The following is an 18,776-nucleotide window of genomic DNA, read 5'->3' as shown; positions in this document are numbered from 1 at the left end:
TTTTTTTTCTTCTCTGTTTTGTGCAACTGAAAACCAACGAAAAGTCATTGACATGATCATGTCATGATCAACGATCAGATTGATTGATTACTTCTGCCACGAGCTTGTATGCTCGGTAAAGATGAGGAACACCGTGTCGAACAGCATGCCCGAAGCATCGAATTTTTCGTCCGGGCGCCTGTGGAGGAGAATGGGAGGCTGGTTTTATTTTTAGAGCAAATCCAAAAGTCACTGCCCGGCAGGAAAAATCCACACGAATGATATCCAATTACATCCATCGATTGGGAGTTTTCTTACTTGTCGCTTGATCGTATTCACTAGCTTCTTTTTGGACGTGGAAAAGGGTTGAAGGTGCAACGTAATTAAACTAAAAGATGTACCAGGTCGGGTCAATTTTTTCAAACATATTTGGCTTTTAAATATTTGATGTGGTTAAATCAACATGCTTTCGATTTAGTTGAATTATAAGAATAAATCTACTTAGAATTTAAACTTTATTTAATTCTTATTAAAATCTTATCTCGTTTGCATGTAACAATAAGTGCAGCGCAAAGCATATCCCAAGCCATATCATCTCATGTTGGGTACCATTTCCACTTCCATCACTGCATGATTTGATGTATTGCTTCTTCTATCGTTCACCGTCCGCCGTTGACCGTTGAAGTGAGGCTCAAGGGCAGACGTATTAGGCGTCCATGACGCCGGCCGCTCGGTCGTCTGGTTGGCAGTAGACGTTGCACAAATTTTGGCAACACTTAATCTTTTTTATCGACGTAATTTCAATAGCCCCTCGAACGTGTGAGTCATACCCCATTGCAATCAGATCGATTGATCAGCTATTAATTATCTGTCAAATTTTCGAGCCTTCCTGGCGTTTAAATTTGGACGTACTCTTCTTTGCACGGGCATACGCTGGGTTTGGAGATTGATATGCAGCGTACGTCACTGTGGGTGCATTAAAAAGAATTACTTGCTACAAATGAATGTTGTAAGGGTATAGCAGGAAATATTTTGCACAAAGGAGTGAGGCTGTAAATAACTTTTGAGGTACCGAGGGAATGTTTTAAAATAATCCTTGAGTATGAAATATGAAGACGTTAACTTTGGGAGGTTACGAAATTATGTCAAATCTTGTTGAAAAAAAAGGTGGTTTCTGACCTCACGAGGGTCTCTTTTATTTGATGTAGCAAGTAAAGTACGATCCCCCAACGAGCTGTAGTGCACTACGACTACGTGGTCTGTGTTTGTAAGTTCATTTAATTTTTATTTTACGTCCAACAAACGATCCCACCCCTTTGCGCAAGTCGCATTTAAACGCAAATGACGCACGCAGAGGCCGTTGACTTATTGGATGCTTAGACGCTGGAGTGTAGAAGTGTCATCGATGTGTGGTACTTATGCTGTTGAACGGTTGTGATTCAAAATCGCTTCAAATGGCGGAGTCTGTGCCGTTGCCAAAAACGATTTGTTCTATACTTCCCAATGCCTTCACAAATGCTTGAAGATAACATATTCATAAGACGTTTAAAAATCAACTAAAGCAAATGAAGTAAGGAAGTTGCATGCAGCAAATCGTGGGATGCTGATCTTCCGTTGTCGCAAAGTTTATTGTTAGCCAAGAAAGGCAAACAACTTGTGGCGAAAATCTTTTTGCCCTACCTGAATCTGCGGACCGTTAATAGAAGCTGATTAAGAACTATTGTTGTTCAGCGGTTTAGGCGAAAAATGGAAAAATAAATGAAAACAGTTGTATCATTAACAAATATTTAAGATGAATTAGCACCAGCGGAACCGTTCTTAAGGTTCCCACCTTCTAATGCTTGAAATTGTCGATTCGTTCCACTCGCTGCCATATTCAATTATCTTCACCGTTTAACACGCATATCAGCGGGCATAACCACCTTCAATTAGGTTTACACTAATGATCTGTGAAGGAGATCGGCCAGTACAGGCGGGTTTCTCCGCAGCTGTACGGTTTGTTTTGGTTTGTGGTTTTGTTTTGACCCCCAAAAAACCTCCACGCCCATAATCGATAATGGATGACGGCGGAAAATGACTGTGAACGGTTTATTCAAAGCACATGAGTTAGGATGGGAGTCAACTGCCTTACATAGCGGTTTTTGTTATGTTGGGGTATCATTTTCGCGGTCGTCCACTTGAGTGTTTCATAACGTCGTGCATTTGTGGTTTCTGTGGCTTGAGGCCAATGAAAGATAAACACATTTTTCTCACACGATAACCCTTTTACAGTGTCCCAAAAAACGGTGTACTTACAGGTTAGGTTAGGTTGGGTACTGCGCAAGGTTGGGCGATCATACGTTCCACGATCAGAGCCGTTATGCTATTATTGGTTCGATGTCTAGTTCAACCCTCCTCTCCACGCAAATTTTCGTATCGTTACGGATGGGTTTCATCACAAGGAAAAGCTGGTAAATATTAGCAATAGCTTTTTTTCTTGCTTTAAAAGCGTTTGAGCTAAGATGTGTTTGAGATAAGAGTTTTGTTTGATTTCATTTAGAAATTTTCTTTTTATCTGTGCAAATTGTGTGTGTAGTCGGCCATTGGTTTCGTGACGCAAAACCGTGGATTAGTTTGCTAAAATCTTTCCACCAAGCGATGTGACTTTAGCTGGAGGCGTAGTGTTTGCAGTGATCTTAAGCGGTCGAGTGAAATGAGAATCGGCAATGTTGAATGCTGCTCTGGCGACGCTTTTTTATTATTTTGTTTATTTACTTAGTTTGTTCGTTGACGGAGAAATTTTACAAATAATGTCGAAAGTTTTCCTGATCTTTTGTACACAACCGAGCCCATGTCCGGTCGAACAAGCTTTTTTATCTGTGCCGGTTGACCCGTTTGATTAACCTCTTTGTCCGTGAAGGAAGAATATTTGTGCGGCGTAGATTCCAAATCTAGCTTCTTGCCTTTCGCAATTGCGTCAATTTGGGTTGGAAAAGGAATAAGAACAAATGGTATAACGAAAATATAATTATCCCATTTCCGCGATCTATTTGCCGAAGTGTGTGCCGGGATAAGTGTTTTTCTGCATTGAAGCTTTTCCTATGTTCGTTTTCGTTCTCCATGATCGGTGCTGCGAAGAACACAGTCGTCGAACTTGGATGAAAAGATGCTTCTTTATGTTTACAATGAAAAAGAATCGAAGCAATGCTAAGAGTTAAATACATACATGTGGTGAAGCTCTTCAATCAAATCGATAATACGAGCAATCGATCTTCCTGTTTTTGGGAATTCCCAAATTAATTTGAGATTTCAAAATAATTACTTAACCAACAGTTTCTTCCACCAATATCAAGTTTCGATGATCTTCTGCTGATAAAGTGGCTGGTGTTGTTGTGTTGCGCTCTGGAATACATTGCTTTGGGATCATACCCGAATGCTTTTGATCGATAAATTTGACCGATCTTCGGAAAAGCTACAGTCTCTTCATTTGCGAAGAATATTCAGATCTGTAAACGACTACTGTTTAGTATATTTCCCCTCAGATCTAGATCTTTGTTAAGCGTTTCTTTTCGTCGAAATGTTTTTTGTGCTCGTGATCCTTTGCTCCGGATGGCATCCGCTTATAATTTGTCTGTACATTCTTAGGATATAAATATGACTGCGGATTCGGTCTATCGTCTTTAACGTTATGTTCGCGTTTAATTGTTAAGTCTAGTCATAAGATTTATGTAGGTCATAAGGCCAGATAAATTAATAAACTGAAATTGAAATTGAAATATTTGATGAATTATTTAGCGATTCGAAATGGGGCTCCAAAGCATTCGTGCATGATTTAAGATAGAAAATAAAATAATTTCCTTGGGTTTTTCCTTGTGTACCACAGTTAAAAAATGGTCTTTATTAGAACTTATCTCGCAGAATTTCTTTACAACGATCCAATTCATCAACGCTGTATGAATCATAGCAGTCTCCTATCCACCTTTACATTGCAAAAAGAAAATAGATTGTTGTGCTAATTGGTACTGGGTGGTCGTTTTTTTAATTTTGACTCTATTGACATAATTTTTTATCCATTTTGCGGTTAGCGGCAACCAGCACGGACAGGGCCAGACCGCTGAACGGTAGGAGACAAAAAATTGGGTGCGGTGGTTGCTAATAGATTTACCAACTCCTACTTGCGGTACTGCGTCGTCCCGAGCTGTCGCTTGCGGTTAGATATGGATCGGTTGTCCCAGGCGGCATGCACGTGGCACGAAATGCAGTCTAATTGAAGCCGACTCCACGCCGTTACAAAGGGTCTCATTTGGAGGCGCTACAATTATGGCAGTGGCGCGAATTGGGCCATTATCGTTTGGCGTTAGAATAAATCTGTGTAGGTACGGAAAATTACTACACTTCCTCCGAGTGGATCCCAGTAGCCAGTTCCTCCGACGCCATCTTGGCGAAATTGTACCGTGCACGAACAATGCGGATATGATTCACCCAGGCCGCGTAACAAGGGCATTTGTTTTAAGGCTGACAATTAAGGTCATAAAAGCGACCTATCGATGGCATAAAGTCTGACCTCTCCCATTGGCTCGCGTCGTCGGGTCAGTATCATAAATCAACGTAACGTTAAAAAAAAAAACAAACAAAACGCACCCATCTAAACCTTGGAGCCTTGATCGTTCATGGTGTACTTTGATCGGACGATCTTTCTTCTCGCGTCCGTAATCGCTGTCTGTGTTGTGGCTTCAATTTCTTCAACAAGACGCGGATTTGTAAGCATGATTGATATCTTTCATTCGATGTTTCGATCTTCCTGGCTTTCTTTTTCATTTTCAGCAGCGGTTTGCCATCCATCGCTAGACTAATACGTCGAAAAAGAGGCACGAACAGTTCACGGTTCGTCTAGGGGTCCCATTCTGTGAGTGTAGAGTATCCCAAAATGACCGTTAATCGTACCAGTTTGATTGACGCTTGCAGATTAGCCGAAAAGCAGAGGAAGCCATTCGGACACTGGGATGGGGAGGACAAGGAGGGGGGACACAAAATTTGAGTCGTGTTCTGCAAAATTTCTCTTCTTCCTGGCGCTTTCTGTTTTCCGCGATAGTTTCATTTCGTTTCCTGATCTGGGAAACGGGTTTAGACTGCCCGAGGAATAATGTTGCGAAAGCGTTTGCATACAGGATTTTGTCCAAATCTCTGTGAGCCGTGTCTGGGAATTAACGTCTGTATTCTGGGCGAGATAAAAAGATCAAATGATACTCGAGGGAGATCGGCATCTCTTCTTCTCACAAGACTAGACATTGCTTGCACTTATCTAGAATTTCTTCTTCGTTCTGTACCATTCCAGAGTTTGGTGAAGATCATGCTAATTGTGCGCTGAAGAGGATAGCCACTCGATGGGACGCCAACCGATGGCGCAGATTGTGGCCTCCGGGTTATATATGTATATTTTTTTTGTGAGTGCGCAACAACTATAAAGATCCGGGGGTGTATGAAGGCTTCTCTTCGGGGAGAATAAAAAAGGATAAATGAAACAAAATCGGCTCCATCCCACTCGCGATTACGTGGCTCGAGTCCACACGTCCGCTCGGATGTCTCCAAGATCTTCAACTTCGAGTATACGCAAGATAAAGGGTGTTTGTGCTGGCGGTGCGACCAGGGGAGAGTGGTCGCCATCGTTCGAGCGACATACTGGTGGACAATCAGCTGGTAAGGACAGGGGTAAGACGCGCTCCCCAAGCGAACCGCGACTGAATTGGGCAGACAAGCCGGCGGGAAGAGCCCGTCGTGAACGAGAAGATTCGAGGCACTCTACGGCGATACGGTTGAGACGAAACGCGAGGAACGTGGAATGAAAAAAAAATCACGATACGAAGGAGCCGCATGACGGTCGATTCGTCGTGCGGCAACCAAAACCCACCGGCCGAGACCGGTCGTCGTTCGGGAAGTGAACGAATTTTCGTCTGTATATAAGCCCGGTCCCGAGCCTCAGCAAGTCACAGTTTGGTTTCTGCCTGAATCCAGCGAGCAACATTAGCGAGTTCTTCCCCAAAACGGTAAGCATTTGTGCCAACCCAGAGGGTGTGCTCGGTACAGGGAAAAAGTAGCCCACCAGTCGTCGAAGCGATCTTGTCGAAGGGAAACAATTAGCGAGCGTTTTCCACCGTATTAGCACCGGCATTAGTTCTCGCCATCATTCGATCGTTTATCAGTGAAAGCGATCGTCTAGCGAGGCGCAGTGAAATCTTTCCAATAAGTGTGAGTGTGAAGTAATTGGAGCGATAATAGCGGTTTGAATTGTAAATCGGGTTCGTCGCTTATACCACCGGGAATGAAGTCTTTCGTTTGCCTCGTGCATTGTCGTACGAGCAGGAAAGGGAATCGTGAGAGAATAGGTGAAATGTAATGACAGGATAATTGTAGGTTGTTGAGCAGGCATATCGCATTTGTAGAAATGAACTTACTCATTGATATTTAGCTTAAAGATCGTGCTCGATTTTTCTTCGATTCTTTTGTTTGTGATCTTTGAAAACAATTAAAACATGTTTAAAATAATTGTTGCTGTAACATTTTCAGGCAGAATTTTAAATTTTTGAATTTTAAATTTTTGTTCAGAGAATGTATCTGTTTGCTAAAAAATCTCTTCTCCAAGTAATTCACCGGCGGGAGCAAAAGTGCTAAAGTAAACATGTTTGCAAACACCGTACCGGAGGTAGTTAACTTCAAACCTGTTCTCGCAAGACGTTTGTTTACCGATCGTGAACCCATACACTCGCGACTCTGATGTGTCCGGTGAATGCAACTTTTTGTTCTGCCTGTAGTGGACTTCCAAGAATTCATCCCATAGATCTTTCAAACCCTCCCCCTAGCCGTGGTTACAAAAGACACGAGTGTAATCAATGATTACTACTCAAACCGGTGGTGCTGAGTCATCACGTAAGGCATCGTGTTTTCGTTAGCTCGTGGGAGACCTTTGGAGGCCGTTTTTGTTCACTGATAACAATGCCGGACACTGTGACATTAGTAGGTCGTACCGGCTTGTTGTGCAGTGTGTGCGGTTATTGTAATGTTACTCATTGATTCAAGGGTCAACACGGGTAAGGGTGATCACTAAGCAATGACGTATAATTTATTCCGCGAGTAATGATAGAAAATCCCCCGTACACGTGCATCGTAGTTTTTAGACCATTTTTAAACGGTTTCCCTAAAGTTTTGCTGTATCTAACGCCCCAATTTCCGTACTTAAATTTCCGCAGCAAACAACAACATCACTGAAAAGATGAAATTCTTCGTCGTCGTTGCCCTGGCCATGGTTGCCGCCGTCGCCGCCCAGGATAAGTACACCACCAAGTACGACGGTGTCGATCTGGACGAGATCCTCAAGTCGGACCGACTGTTCAACAACTACTACAAGTGCCTGCTGGACCAGGGCCGCTGCACCCCGGACGGTAACGAGCTGAAGCGCATCCTTCCCGACGCCCTGCAGACGGACTGCGCCAAGTGCAGCGAGAAGCAGAAGACTGGCACCGAGAAGGTAATCAACTATCTGATCGATAACCGCAACGACCAGTGGCAGAACCTGCAAAAGAAGTACGACCCGGAGAACATCTACGTCAACAAGTACCGCGATGAGGCCAACAAGAAGGGCATCAAGCTGTAAGGTGTGGAGCACTATGTTTTCGTTAGTGTTTCCCATCCTTCCCCTGGCACCAGACGACCCCGCTTCGACGATGAGTTCTACCAGCGATTCGCGTTAAACGGCAGGAAGCAAAATGGATGGGCGGTAGATGCCGCCTCTAGCACTTAAGACGGGATGAAAGTGAGAGAGAGAAAACCGACAAAAAAACTACCAACAAACTCCAGCTCAGACCAGTCAGCGAAAGTGGAGGGTGAAACCATCAGCACCACCATCAGCAGCATGATCGTGTTGTAGCCAAACTGTATCCAAACAACACTCGAGAGCGAAGCAGCGATGTGGAATAAGGATCTGGCGAGGAAACAACGTTGTCGAATCCTATGGGTTCATGAAGCATTATATTTTTGTGTTAATAGAAAAGAGTAAGATAAAAACATCCAGCGAATAACACCACGCAGGATGGGATCCTTCACGATACGCTGTGCGGGCTGAGCGAATTTCAACTGTTAACTTCATCAGTACATAAATAAACAGGTTAAACCATTTTATCAAAACCAAAAACTATTTGCTACTATTTATAAAATTTATAGATTTAAATTATTCCGAAAACGATTAAAAACATGAAAATGCAAACAAAAATTGAACTGCAAGGGAAACATGATAAAACCAATCACAATGCATTGCATATTTACGCAATCGTAATTTATCGTCATGCGTTAAAGAGCACCCAAGCAATTGACCCATTTTAAGGATGGGCAAAATATCCCGCTACAAACATCATTACATCCTCGAGGCGTGTAATTGGCTCCAATGTTTCCCAGGAGAGATGTTTTCCATTTCGGGATGGTATTGCATAATAGCATAGTTTGTGCACATTCCGTCATCCCACTGATTCTCTGAGAGTGCACTGTAGGGTAGGGTGAGAATGAAAGTGAAGTGCAGCACATAATTATGATGGTGCATCCGACCCGCACAATGGAACCTCATCGATGTTTTTGGAAGTGAACGGGTTTTGTGGGCTTGGTTTCGTTTTCTTCCGAAACTGGAAAGCAATCTGAATGACGTGCGGAGGCTGACCTAAAGATGTTTTCATGCGTATCAAGTTTTACGACATTTTCGAGGCTCTTCTTCTTCGTTCGGACTTGTGATTGTGCGAGACGCCGGTCGGCTACGGGTCGGTTAAGGTCAATCGGTTGGGAAATATGCTCACCTCCATATTTGGTGCGATGGGCGTTTGTTTACTTATCGTATGCGTCGAACCAACCAAGAACGGAATCGCGTGGGTAAATCCAATAACGTAGGGTGTTTGAATTTAACCCAAAAGTCTACGAACGCGTACCCTGAATACGTTTCGTAGATTCAAAAATATTTTCTTCCAATTAAACATATTCTACTCACCCGAGTATGCTGGTCGAAGACGTGAGAAATGAGATTCTTCGGATGAGAAAAAATCATTTACCTATTTAAGTATTTTTGCATATGTTGATTTTTGCATATGTTCTCGATATTGTTTAAATGCACCTTCACACTCAGTTTATAAAGGTCGATGCTTAATAGAACCAATGTTAACGATTTTTAACATAAAAGTCAAGCATCATATAAAATGCACACGAAATTAATCGTACAAAATCATATAAAATGTGTAATTCGGCATGTTCGTCGTCTACATCTTTTAGGATTTTTTCATCGGAGACATTTGGGATATATAGTTGTTTCTATAGACATTTTGTGACAATAATAATACAAATATGAAATATAAATAAATATCAAGCAAGAAAAAGCACATTACATTTTCAAAGGCAGGCCAGACAATTAAGTACTCAGTTGTGTGTTTTGTGGGATATTTTTCTACCGTTTATGGTTAAATAAAATTTTAATTTTAAATTCAGACCAGGAAATATTTATGCGTGCTTTCTTGTTAAGGAATCCATACTACAGAAATTTGATTTTCAAAAGAGTTAAACAATTTGGTCTTAAAATAGTCATTTTATCAATGCCAATGTTCCAATGCATAAATACCAATCTTACGTCGAGGGTGGAAGAATTAAGTAATGTAAAGTAAGAAATCCTGTGGTAAAGTTATTAAAATATCTGCATAAAAAAGTTAGTTTCTATAGGATTAATTTTATTTTTTTATTCAAATTGAATAAACCAACATGCAATGCTGCTCATTTATGCCAACGCGAGGGCATCATTCGTAGACCATAGGATGCATTTGACGTATTTTTCATTGTCCTTCACGAGCAGAAGCAGAATGTCCTTGATGCATGAGGTACCATAAATCGCTGCTTTCCTACTTCACGTCTGTTTCCACTTGAACCGGTTGAGTTTGCTCATGACTCATACTGTTGCAGTCTTCGCCCCCTATGCTGGAAGATTGGTAAAGGTTCCACGAGTTTGGTTGCCACACCAGACGATTCTTTACCGAAAATGAAAAGAAAACCCACTGGTTACACGTTATTCGTTATGACAGCCATTTTTATTTTGAAGGATGCATCAAATTGAGAGGTTAGAGTAAGCAGAAAAATGCATCGACCTTTATGGTGGCGCGCGCTGAATGCGCGAGTCCACGTGGTTTTGTGGCACACGCCATGGTAATGTGGTTTTGACGCCATTAGAGTGAAATTGTAGCTACCGATTTAAATTGCAGCGCAAAAATAAAAAAAATGCATCGTGACAGGAAATATACCGGCAACTACCAGCAGAGTGGGCAGTTAGATGGCAATAATGGAAGCAGGCGAGTCGGTGCACGCAATGGTTACGCGAGACTTCTTCGATCTAGCAGACGCCCGGCGACCAGGGTTTGTTTCATCGAGCGGAGAGGGTAGACAGACTTGTGGATCAATTTTTACTCTCATCGGTATGACCTTCGCCGTGGTCGTGATCTTGAGACGGGGCTGTGTTATGTTCGGTTGCGTGGGCCGCAGTGTCGATCTCAATGTCCCCATCGTTGGCCACCTTCACCGGGGGTACGTCTTCTTCCTCATCCTCACGGGGCTTCAGTGTCCCGTCCGGTGCTAGGTACTTCCGCCGGTACTCGCCGGTTGGATCGTAGAGCTGCTCGAGCGTCGCAAAATCGTCCGGCCGGTTCGCGATTATGAACTTGATCACCTTGTCCGAGCCGATGCGCTGCTTTTCCGAGCACTTAACGCAGTCGCTCATCAGTGCATCGGGAAGATTTTCTGTGTAGGACGATAAAAGAACATCATCCGTTAAGAGAACTCCCAATAAGGAAATGTAGGAACACATCGCCATGTACTTTTCAGTTCTTTTCCATCAGGTGTACAGGGGCCCAAGTTTTTCAGGCAGTTCATGTAGTTGTTCATCAACCGGGAGCTGTTGAAGATTTCCTCTAGGTTTATATTATCGTACTTTGTGACGTAGTTGTCCGCCATTGAGCCCAACACCATCACCGCCATGACGACGAGCGCTAGGGACAACAAATGGCGCTCAGCTAAGGGTAAGCCCATTCTATCCTCTACACTTTGAGCACTGGTCACTGATACTGCCGTCATTCAACTACCATCGATGTCCTCTGATCGTCAAAGTTTTATAGTTGTTTGGGAGTAATTTAGAATAATAGTCTTGTTGTTCAATCGCTTAAACGGAAAATTGTTCGTCCAATCTTGCGTGCATAACATGGGAGGAACGTTCAAGGAGAATGCGTTGTAATGGGCAATAACATTATTATCACCTTGATAACTTCGTCGTGTGTCTCGTAAATTTTGAAATGTATATACATTTGTTAAACTATTGCTTCGAACATTTATGAACTGTATTTCTCCCGTGTAGCAGCCCCGTATAGGCCGCTTTATATGAAGATGATTGCGCCTAAAGTTATGTTGTTTTCAATTGCCGTTTTATGCATCGGAACGCCAGGGGTGAGCAACATAAACTCATTGGTATCGCCGGTTAGAAACTCGAAGCACGAGCGTAGGTTCGAATTCCATCCAAGACCGGACTCCTCCCCTGTACGAGAGGACTGACTATCCACGTACACAAAAGGAAACAGTCTAGTAAGCCCTTAATGGGCAGGCATGACCAAGATAACACAAAAAGTCTATGACACAAAAAGTGAAATAATTCTTAGAGTAAAGAGAGTGTATAATAATATGTCTGTAGGAACTTAAGATAAATTAAAATTAAGTATCTTTAAGTTATTTTATATTGAGTGCATATATTAATATATCTGAAGATACTTGAGTTATATTTAACACAATTTGTTTTTCTACAGTGTTACAATTTTTCTTACGAGCACAAAATTGTGCTCTTACGAACACAAAAAAGTTTTCATTTCAACATGGTTCATTAATAGTAATAATCCAGATAAATGATATGCTTTAGCCGTCTACCGGTACAGGAATAAAACCATGTTTGTGTTGTTCTTATTGTCCTGATCATCGGAAATTATTCTTTACTCTACCAGTATAGTACATCTTCTCGATACAAAACTTCTCACAAGTATGACGAGTTCACGTCAAGCCGCCAGTATTCCCACCTAACTCTATTTCCTTTTTTACGTTGTTCTTTCCTCTCCCCCTTTTCACCTTATTTTCGAATTTCGAGCAGGATCAGTTCGCTTTCTTAATTCAAAATTTGCGTTCGACCTTGCCTAATATATATCGTTATCGACTTTAATTTTCTTTGTATTTTCTACTTTGTTTATAAACTCAAGTACTACCCTAATATACTAATTTACTTATCTAAATTACTGGAGTTTATCGTTGTTCGTGGTCTTGCTCTAATTATTTAAGAATGTTTGTGTATGTATAATTAGTAAAAGCATCACGCTAGTTTTGGATAAAAAGCGACATTACTTTAATGGTTAATCATTTTTTTATCGAAAAATCGGCAGAGGCCTAATATTTTCTACAACAGATAAGGCTATAATTTAAGGCTTTCTTCCTCCGGTGTGGCACGTTGTCAGTACTTGTTAGCAGCGTTGGTGTGTTGATTGAAATAAGCGGCTCGTAGGTTCTCCAGTAATGCCCTGCGTGTTCTGTCAAGACTCTAGGTGCACGTTTGCGTCGTTTATGCGGTAAACACCGCTTGCAAGCGAAATTAAGTGACTCAGAGCATGTGCGCTCCGGGTGGGTGATTTGTTGATCTTTCTCGTTGACATGATCGCGGTAGCATAATCGACCAAATGGCTTACGGGACGTAGCGATATGAATAGATTGTGGGGGAAGGTAATAGACAAAATAGAATAGGTAAAAACCGAACGCTTCATGAATGATGTCACATGTTTCTCTTTATGCACAACCAACGTGATCAATTATGTATGCAAAGGAATATCCCAATTGAACTAATAGAATTATTAAATAATGTTCAAATTCAATGTCACTGTTGAGTCTAAATTAGACCTAACAAAAAATATCCTTATCAAATTTAATAATGGGTCTGAGCTGTATGCAACTCAGCGGGGAGTAAAGAAGATCAGTTTGAATCAAATCAGCTGTTTGTGTAGCCGCCACAACCACTACAATATTCGTTTGTGTGCTGTGGAAGACGCGCGACGGTGGCAGGAAATTGAAGTTGATTTAGCACACGACCACGATGGGATAAACGAAGGGACCGGTTGGGGACGGTTCTGTTGTTATACACGCACCCAGTTTTGAGCATCATCTTTGAAGGAACATATTTCAAAGCATAAGCCGGGGAAAAAGTATCAGTCATAATTCTGCCATCGATGCACGTTCATGTATTTGTAGAACCAAAGTGAACACATACGCAGAACGAAGCCGAGCGGGAAAGAACAATTGCGCAAACAGCGAAAAGTACCAGTTTACGTCTGATTATCGAGCTGGATGAAGCGAACCGCTTAGCTCGCGATCATCCGTTTGTAATTTTTGTGCTTTCAAGACCTCTGCTCGTCTTCATGCAGTTTATTTTGAAACCCCTTGCCCAAAGTAGTGAGTGTTGAACGATAAAATGGCCAACATTTGCAGGCGGATCGTTTTGGTTCTGCTGTGTATGTTACTTGGCAACTTCGTACTGTTTCACGATCGAGAAAGGATTGTTATGGCACAGTTGATTGAGGACGAAACATCTCTACGTGGGTTGGACTTTATCGGTGACTCGCCAAAAGGTAAGGTGCAATTGAATATGACGTACACATATTTAATTCTGTCAGATAATTATAGGATAATTTAATTTTTTGTATGTAAGGTCTCTTTGAACGATGGTACTTTGGAAAACATCATCTGCGTAGGCTACACCTGCATCGTACTGGAGACTAAATTGAGACGAACTTGCTAACTCTAATTAAAATACTATTTGTGGATCAAGCAGCTGTGTTGGTGGTTACCATTTAAAAGGAAGAGTACAATTTGGGCATCCTTCGAATGTTCTCTAAATTCACTCTACAACTAATTGCGTATGATAGACTGATAGAGTTATGATGTGAAAGTTTATTAAGAATTTGAGTTTAAGTTTGCATTTATTTCATTTCACTTGTGAAACAAAGTTTCTATCTAGTTTAGTCTATGATTGCCTAGAATAGATATTCTATTACATGGAAGTGTGATGCTTATAAGATTTTACGCACTCGGCCGACGAGTTAACGGGATAAGTTTTTCCAGTTTAGGAGGAATTTAGTCTTCTGATGAATTACACTAATGTTGATCGGTCAAGTATCCAGACGGTTCCCACTCTTCATTAACTCAGCAATTAACAATAAAAGTATGTATACGCTTCCAGTGAAACATCGATTAGTGCTCCAAATTTGAGTGTTCATAAAAGTGTATATGGCTTAAATTTAAATAAAGTTACAGATATTATTAAAAAAGCGTAAAGATGATGTGTTAATGGTTTATACATTTTCAAGGTTAAGAAGGTTTCTGGAGGTCAAGATGGTCTTGAATTGAAGAGTTTCGGAACTCGTGTGAGCATAGCATCGGAACAAGCCATTGGGTGAGAACAACCGACGAGTCTTCGAGCACTTGTTCAGCATTATATTTTTTGCGCTTTAAGACACGATAGAAGGTAATTGCAAGAGCCTATTGTTGATACTTGGTTTTGAGTTTTTGTTCATGTTTTGAGGAGCCAATCAAGAATGAAGTTGTTAAAGCCAGGTTAAGAATGGGCTAATAATAAAATATGCCGTCGAGAGAAACAGTAAAGCATCTTGTGTATCCATTTATCACCCGAACAGTATAGTCACCCGGCCAGCCTCGATATTACAGCTATGACGTCAATGGTCTGCTACAATGTTGTTCAATGTAAGAGAGCTTTTGAATATACATGGGATTTATGTGCGTATGCTTTTTTTAAACTCTTCAGTTTTGCTTTTGTGACCCGTTCTATGGTTTGCTTAGGGATCATTTTTCCACAAACATGTTTTTTAGGTACGAAGAACGTCGAATAGCTACAGGTATCGTGATTATTTCAGTCGTAGTGGTGTTGATGCACCAGCTCTCAATTTTTACAATGATACAATAATGAAATAATCATCAATAAATGCATTCCAATACCACATATGACCACATCTGACATCCCACATACTTTGTTTTATACATCCCAAACAACATTCATCCGTGAGTGGCGAATGAATCGACTGGCTTTTTTGCATCGTGTAGATTGCGGAGGTAATACTGTCATTGTGCGCTTCGATGCACTTTCCTAGCAAAACAAAAACGACTCTTTAATTATCTCGTTTGGAGGAATTATCTTAAAGCTCTTCGTCGAGGGGGCGCAGCATCTTTTAACTCCATGTCTTGTAAGCATTTTAGGCGCAAAAGACGGCGCCTGCAAGGTAGGCAAAATGCATACCCTCGGGTTAACTCGGAGCTTTTCAAATCTGGTGAATGAAGTTGAATTTGGTCTTAGAATTTGAATTTTCATCGGGATACTGTAAAAATGTATGTCACTGAAATTTAGTATTATTTGAAACCTCATTGAAATAGTGACTGTTTAAAAATTTTGTTTAATTTTAAGGATTACGCTTCAAGTGTGATGTGGTTTAAATTTTAATGTATTTAGGCGAAAGTCATGAGAGATTAAAATAAACTTGAAATTAAACGAATGCATCTTGCTTTAGTCGATGGGCATCAGTACCATTTTCATTCGAAAAGACGTGTCACTCAAAATCTTCATCTCCTCTTCAGCAAACATTCACACAAACGGTTCGAGAAGGTCATACACTGATCATTATAGGCCCCGAAGTTGCCGACGGTGATGATGATAATTATTACGGTCCACGCCGGTGGGCAGCTTCCAAACTTTTCGCTGATGACATTTGATGGCATCTCGGTGGCATGTGGCTTCCAAAATAGCAACAAAATGTGCTCCCCTCCGCTGCGATGACCATCTCCGTCATCATCATGCCGCTAATCGTTGCTACCGAAACTTGCGCTTCCGTGCGTCCACTTCCTAATTTCCGGCCTAACCAAGGAGATGCAGGACAGACGGGAGAGTAGAAGCGAAGTGGCAGATTCCAATCCATTTCCAAATTTCATGCCTCAAAGTCAATCTAATTTTCGAGTCCATTGTGTGTCTACCTGTGTGTGTGTGCGCTTGGTTCGGTTCGTTCGGGTGCGCTTCAATTAACGTTCAGCACTTGCGTTCGTCAGCTGCCAGCCGAGCGGCGCGATTCGGACGATTCCCAATGACGAATGAAGCTAATAATTGTCACAGAGCTTGACTCCGTCCGCAACGCCGGGCTATGTGTTGTGTGAAAGCTTGAATGCAGGATCCTAGCGAAACCGTTTTTTTTATAATTCCACACCGATGCTCTATCGTTCGTAGTTCGACATTTCTATACGCAGATTCCATGGTACGATACCGCGTTGCATCACCGATCCGGGTGCAGCAGTGTGTGCAAGTGGGTAAAGGTCATCAGATGATTGGGTGGACACAGATCACTCGTCCGACTGGTGGCACAATGGAGAACAATTTCTGCGTGCAAAATATACTATACACATGACGTACGCGGTATGAATGCGTGTGTCCTTCGTCCAAATTGTTGCCAAAGTAATTGGTCGCAGAACGAGGGCACGTGCATACAATTGCAGCCCGAGGGGAAATCCCAAGTCCTTGGTGTCCTTAGCACACATATCATAGCTTCCGGGAGCGATACGTCAATCAGAGCCGGCGCATTCGTACCGAGCCTGAGCGAACAGCGCCGAGGTAGAATGATTTCCAATCGATTACTTCAAGGTGGGTTCTTGAAATAGAGCATCAAATCGTTTGTATCGTTCGATTCATTAGTTCGAGCACAAGTGTAACTCTCTTCAATTGATGAAGGTTTGTGCAAATGGGGAGACGCCAGAAAATGGGGTGTCAAAAATGAAAGCATCCTATTGCTATGGGATATTGCTGAGAAACCAAGAAAAAGGGATGCAATTTTTTTCAACAAAGATTAATCGAACTTCAATTCTTTCGGAGGCTAATACTCAGATCAGCGTTTCTGAATCAGATCATCAATTATACGATGTAAGCTTCCTCTGGGAATATTTTATTGTCCGTTTGGATACCCCCCCCTTACGAGGTATTATCATACCTTCGAGATGATATCTCTTGGACATCTCGAATGGCTTAACCCTCATGTCTACAACCACGTACCTGAGTATGTTGAAATATAGCACACCAAACATTAATCTATAAACATACATTTTCCATTCCTAGAACAATTAGCTCCTACGTTAGAACGCTTCCTACGAAATTATTATTAATTATATATTTGTATAGTCGTCGGATCTCAAAGGTCTTCACGACACAACTTAAGTATATATTACAAAAACGGGTTACAACGCGTGATTACAGAATCGTTAGACGAGACGAAGACGTAGGCGCTCACGAAACACTGACGTAGAAAGATTAAAGTCACATAAGTCTAGTAAATCTATGAAACAAACAATATGTTTAAAAATATAGATGTTACTATTTTTTCGGTTCAATAAGATGCAAGGCATTGAATCTAAGATAAACTATAACTTAACTAACACATACCAAAAAATCCAAAATATGCAAAATTACTTGAAAATTTATATTTTGACTTGCGTATACGATCAACTAAAGTAAAGAATGTCATACATTTTGTATGGGAATCGATCTGTAATGTGTTTACGTGTAACAGTTTGCTGTAAAGTTTGCTTAACTAACTTGAATTTGAATGCTTTAACGCAGAATTTTGAATCTTTAAACGACAATCTTGATCGCTCCACTTTTGCAGTCCCCATTATCTAAAATTATCTAACATTTCAGATCCCATACAAATGCAAAGAAAGCGTACAAAATTAAGAGAAATGTAAAAATGTAATGTGTATTTAAAAAGTTTGTCGCCCCCGTAGCTTGAGTTTTTAAAGTTCCATGAACAATATAACCTCTGTTTTTATACACAACATCCATCGATTTTTCACAGTATACCCGTTATGCTCGTTATATTTAAACGTCCAATTTTTGTCATAACGTCATCGTAGATACTAGGGTTAAGGGTGAATTAACTTTGCTGTTCCCTGGAAGTGCGAGTTGGAGAAATGAAAGAAAATAAAAAATGAAAAATTGACAATGTGGTCGGGTTTCACGGATTTCGGATTTTATTTCGATGTTTTGCTAAATGCAAAATCCTGTTCAATGGAGTTGCATTGGAGTTAATAAGTTCTCTCCGAAATAAACCGGTCACCGATGTGCATTGTTTGGGACTGTTTTCGTTTTGTGTCAAACCGGTCCCATAAAACTGACACCGGCATATGTCGCCGGCGTTCAACTCCCTCCAGTGTGTCAGGACCGTCTTTGCTGTTGATGCTGCGTTACGGTTCACTTTTCGCTAAACCACAAAACCTCGCTGGGTTTGCCATTGCGAAAGGCCGAAGCCGTCACTCTGGCGCCTTCGTTGGAGAAATAGAGAAATATCATCAAACCACCAAAACCCACAAAACCGATGACCATAAGAGGTCAGTCCGATGTGGGATTGTGGTCGAAGAGAAATTGGCAACCGACGCTCTGGGATAGCATAAACCGACGATTTGTGCACTTTTGTTGATCTTTTAATTTCTTTTCACAGGATCAAACCTACTAGAATAGAGAAGACTTTTATTCCCAACGAAAAGCTACCTTTTACATAAATCGCTCGACAGGCAACGTGTATGATAATGGGAAGCCACGTTGAAGTGTATGAAAAATTCATCGGGTAACAGGATTTGCAACAAAACCGGCAAGGCATGTAGTGGTTACACCAATCCAAGTTGATTAAATG

At 41.4% G+C, this 18,776-nt stretch overlaps 2 protein-coding genes across 3 annotated transcripts; one reads left to right on the top strand and one right to left on the bottom strand.

The window, feature by feature from the left end:
* Positions 1-5,956: 5,956 nt before the first annotated feature.
* Positions 5,957-8,132, top strand: LOC131263035 (ejaculatory bulb-specific protein 3-like). 2 transcript variants are annotated; one of them, XM_058265164.1, is made up of 2 exons: positions 5,957-6,002; positions 7,203-8,132. In XM_058265164.1, exon 2 carries the CDS (start codon positions 7,226-7,228, stop codon positions 7,604-7,606), a length of 381 nt encoding a protein of 126 aa, XP_058121147.1. In that variant the 5' UTR covers positions 5,957-6,002; positions 7,203-7,225; the 3' UTR covers positions 7,607-8,132. The 2 variants fall into 2 exon arrangements, with proteins under 2 accessions (XP_058121147.1, XP_058121148.1); XM_058265165.1 differs by lacking the exon at positions 5,957-6,002 and adding an exon at positions 6,714-6,731 and having other exon boundaries at positions 7,226-8,132.
* Positions 8,133-10,423: 2,291 nt separating this feature from the next.
* On the bottom strand, positions 10,424-11,097 carry LOC131264410 (ejaculatory bulb-specific protein 3-like). The gene is made up of 2 exons (XM_058266714.1): positions 10,842-11,097; positions 10,424-10,764 (listed from the first exon to the last, which is right to left on the bottom strand). The coding sequence occupies exons 1-2, from the start codon at positions 11,095-11,097 to the stop codon at positions 10,424-10,426; spliced, it is 597 nt and encodes a 198-aa protein (XP_058122697.1).
* Positions 11,098-18,776: the final 7,679 nt, after the last annotated feature.

This window comes from Anopheles coustani, chromosome 2, assembly GCF_943734705.1.
Source record: "Anopheles coustani chromosome 2, idAnoCousDA_361_x.2, whole genome shotgun sequence".
Classification (NCBI taxonomy): Eukaryota; Metazoa; Arthropoda; class Insecta; order Diptera; family Culicidae; genus Anopheles; species Anopheles coustani.
The sequence above is the reverse complement of the archived record's forward strand: the minus strand, read 5'-3'. Positions and strand labels throughout refer to the sequence as shown.

What these genes read in the sequence shown, in the direction of transcription:
- LOC131263035 (XM_058265164.1), top strand. Translation starts at nt 7,226, where the DNA reads ATGAAATTCTTCGTCGTCGTTGCCCTGGCCATGGTTGCCGCCGTCGCC.
- LOC131264410 (XM_058266714.1), bottom strand. Translation starts at nt 11,097, where the DNA reads ATGACGGCAGTATCAGTGACCAGTGCTCAAAGTGTAGAGGATAGAATG. An exon ending in TGATGGAAAAGAACTGAAAA is followed by an intron (nt 10,765 to 10,841) that starts GTACATGGCGAT and finishes CGTCCTACACAG; the next exon opens with AAAATCTTCCCGATGCACTG.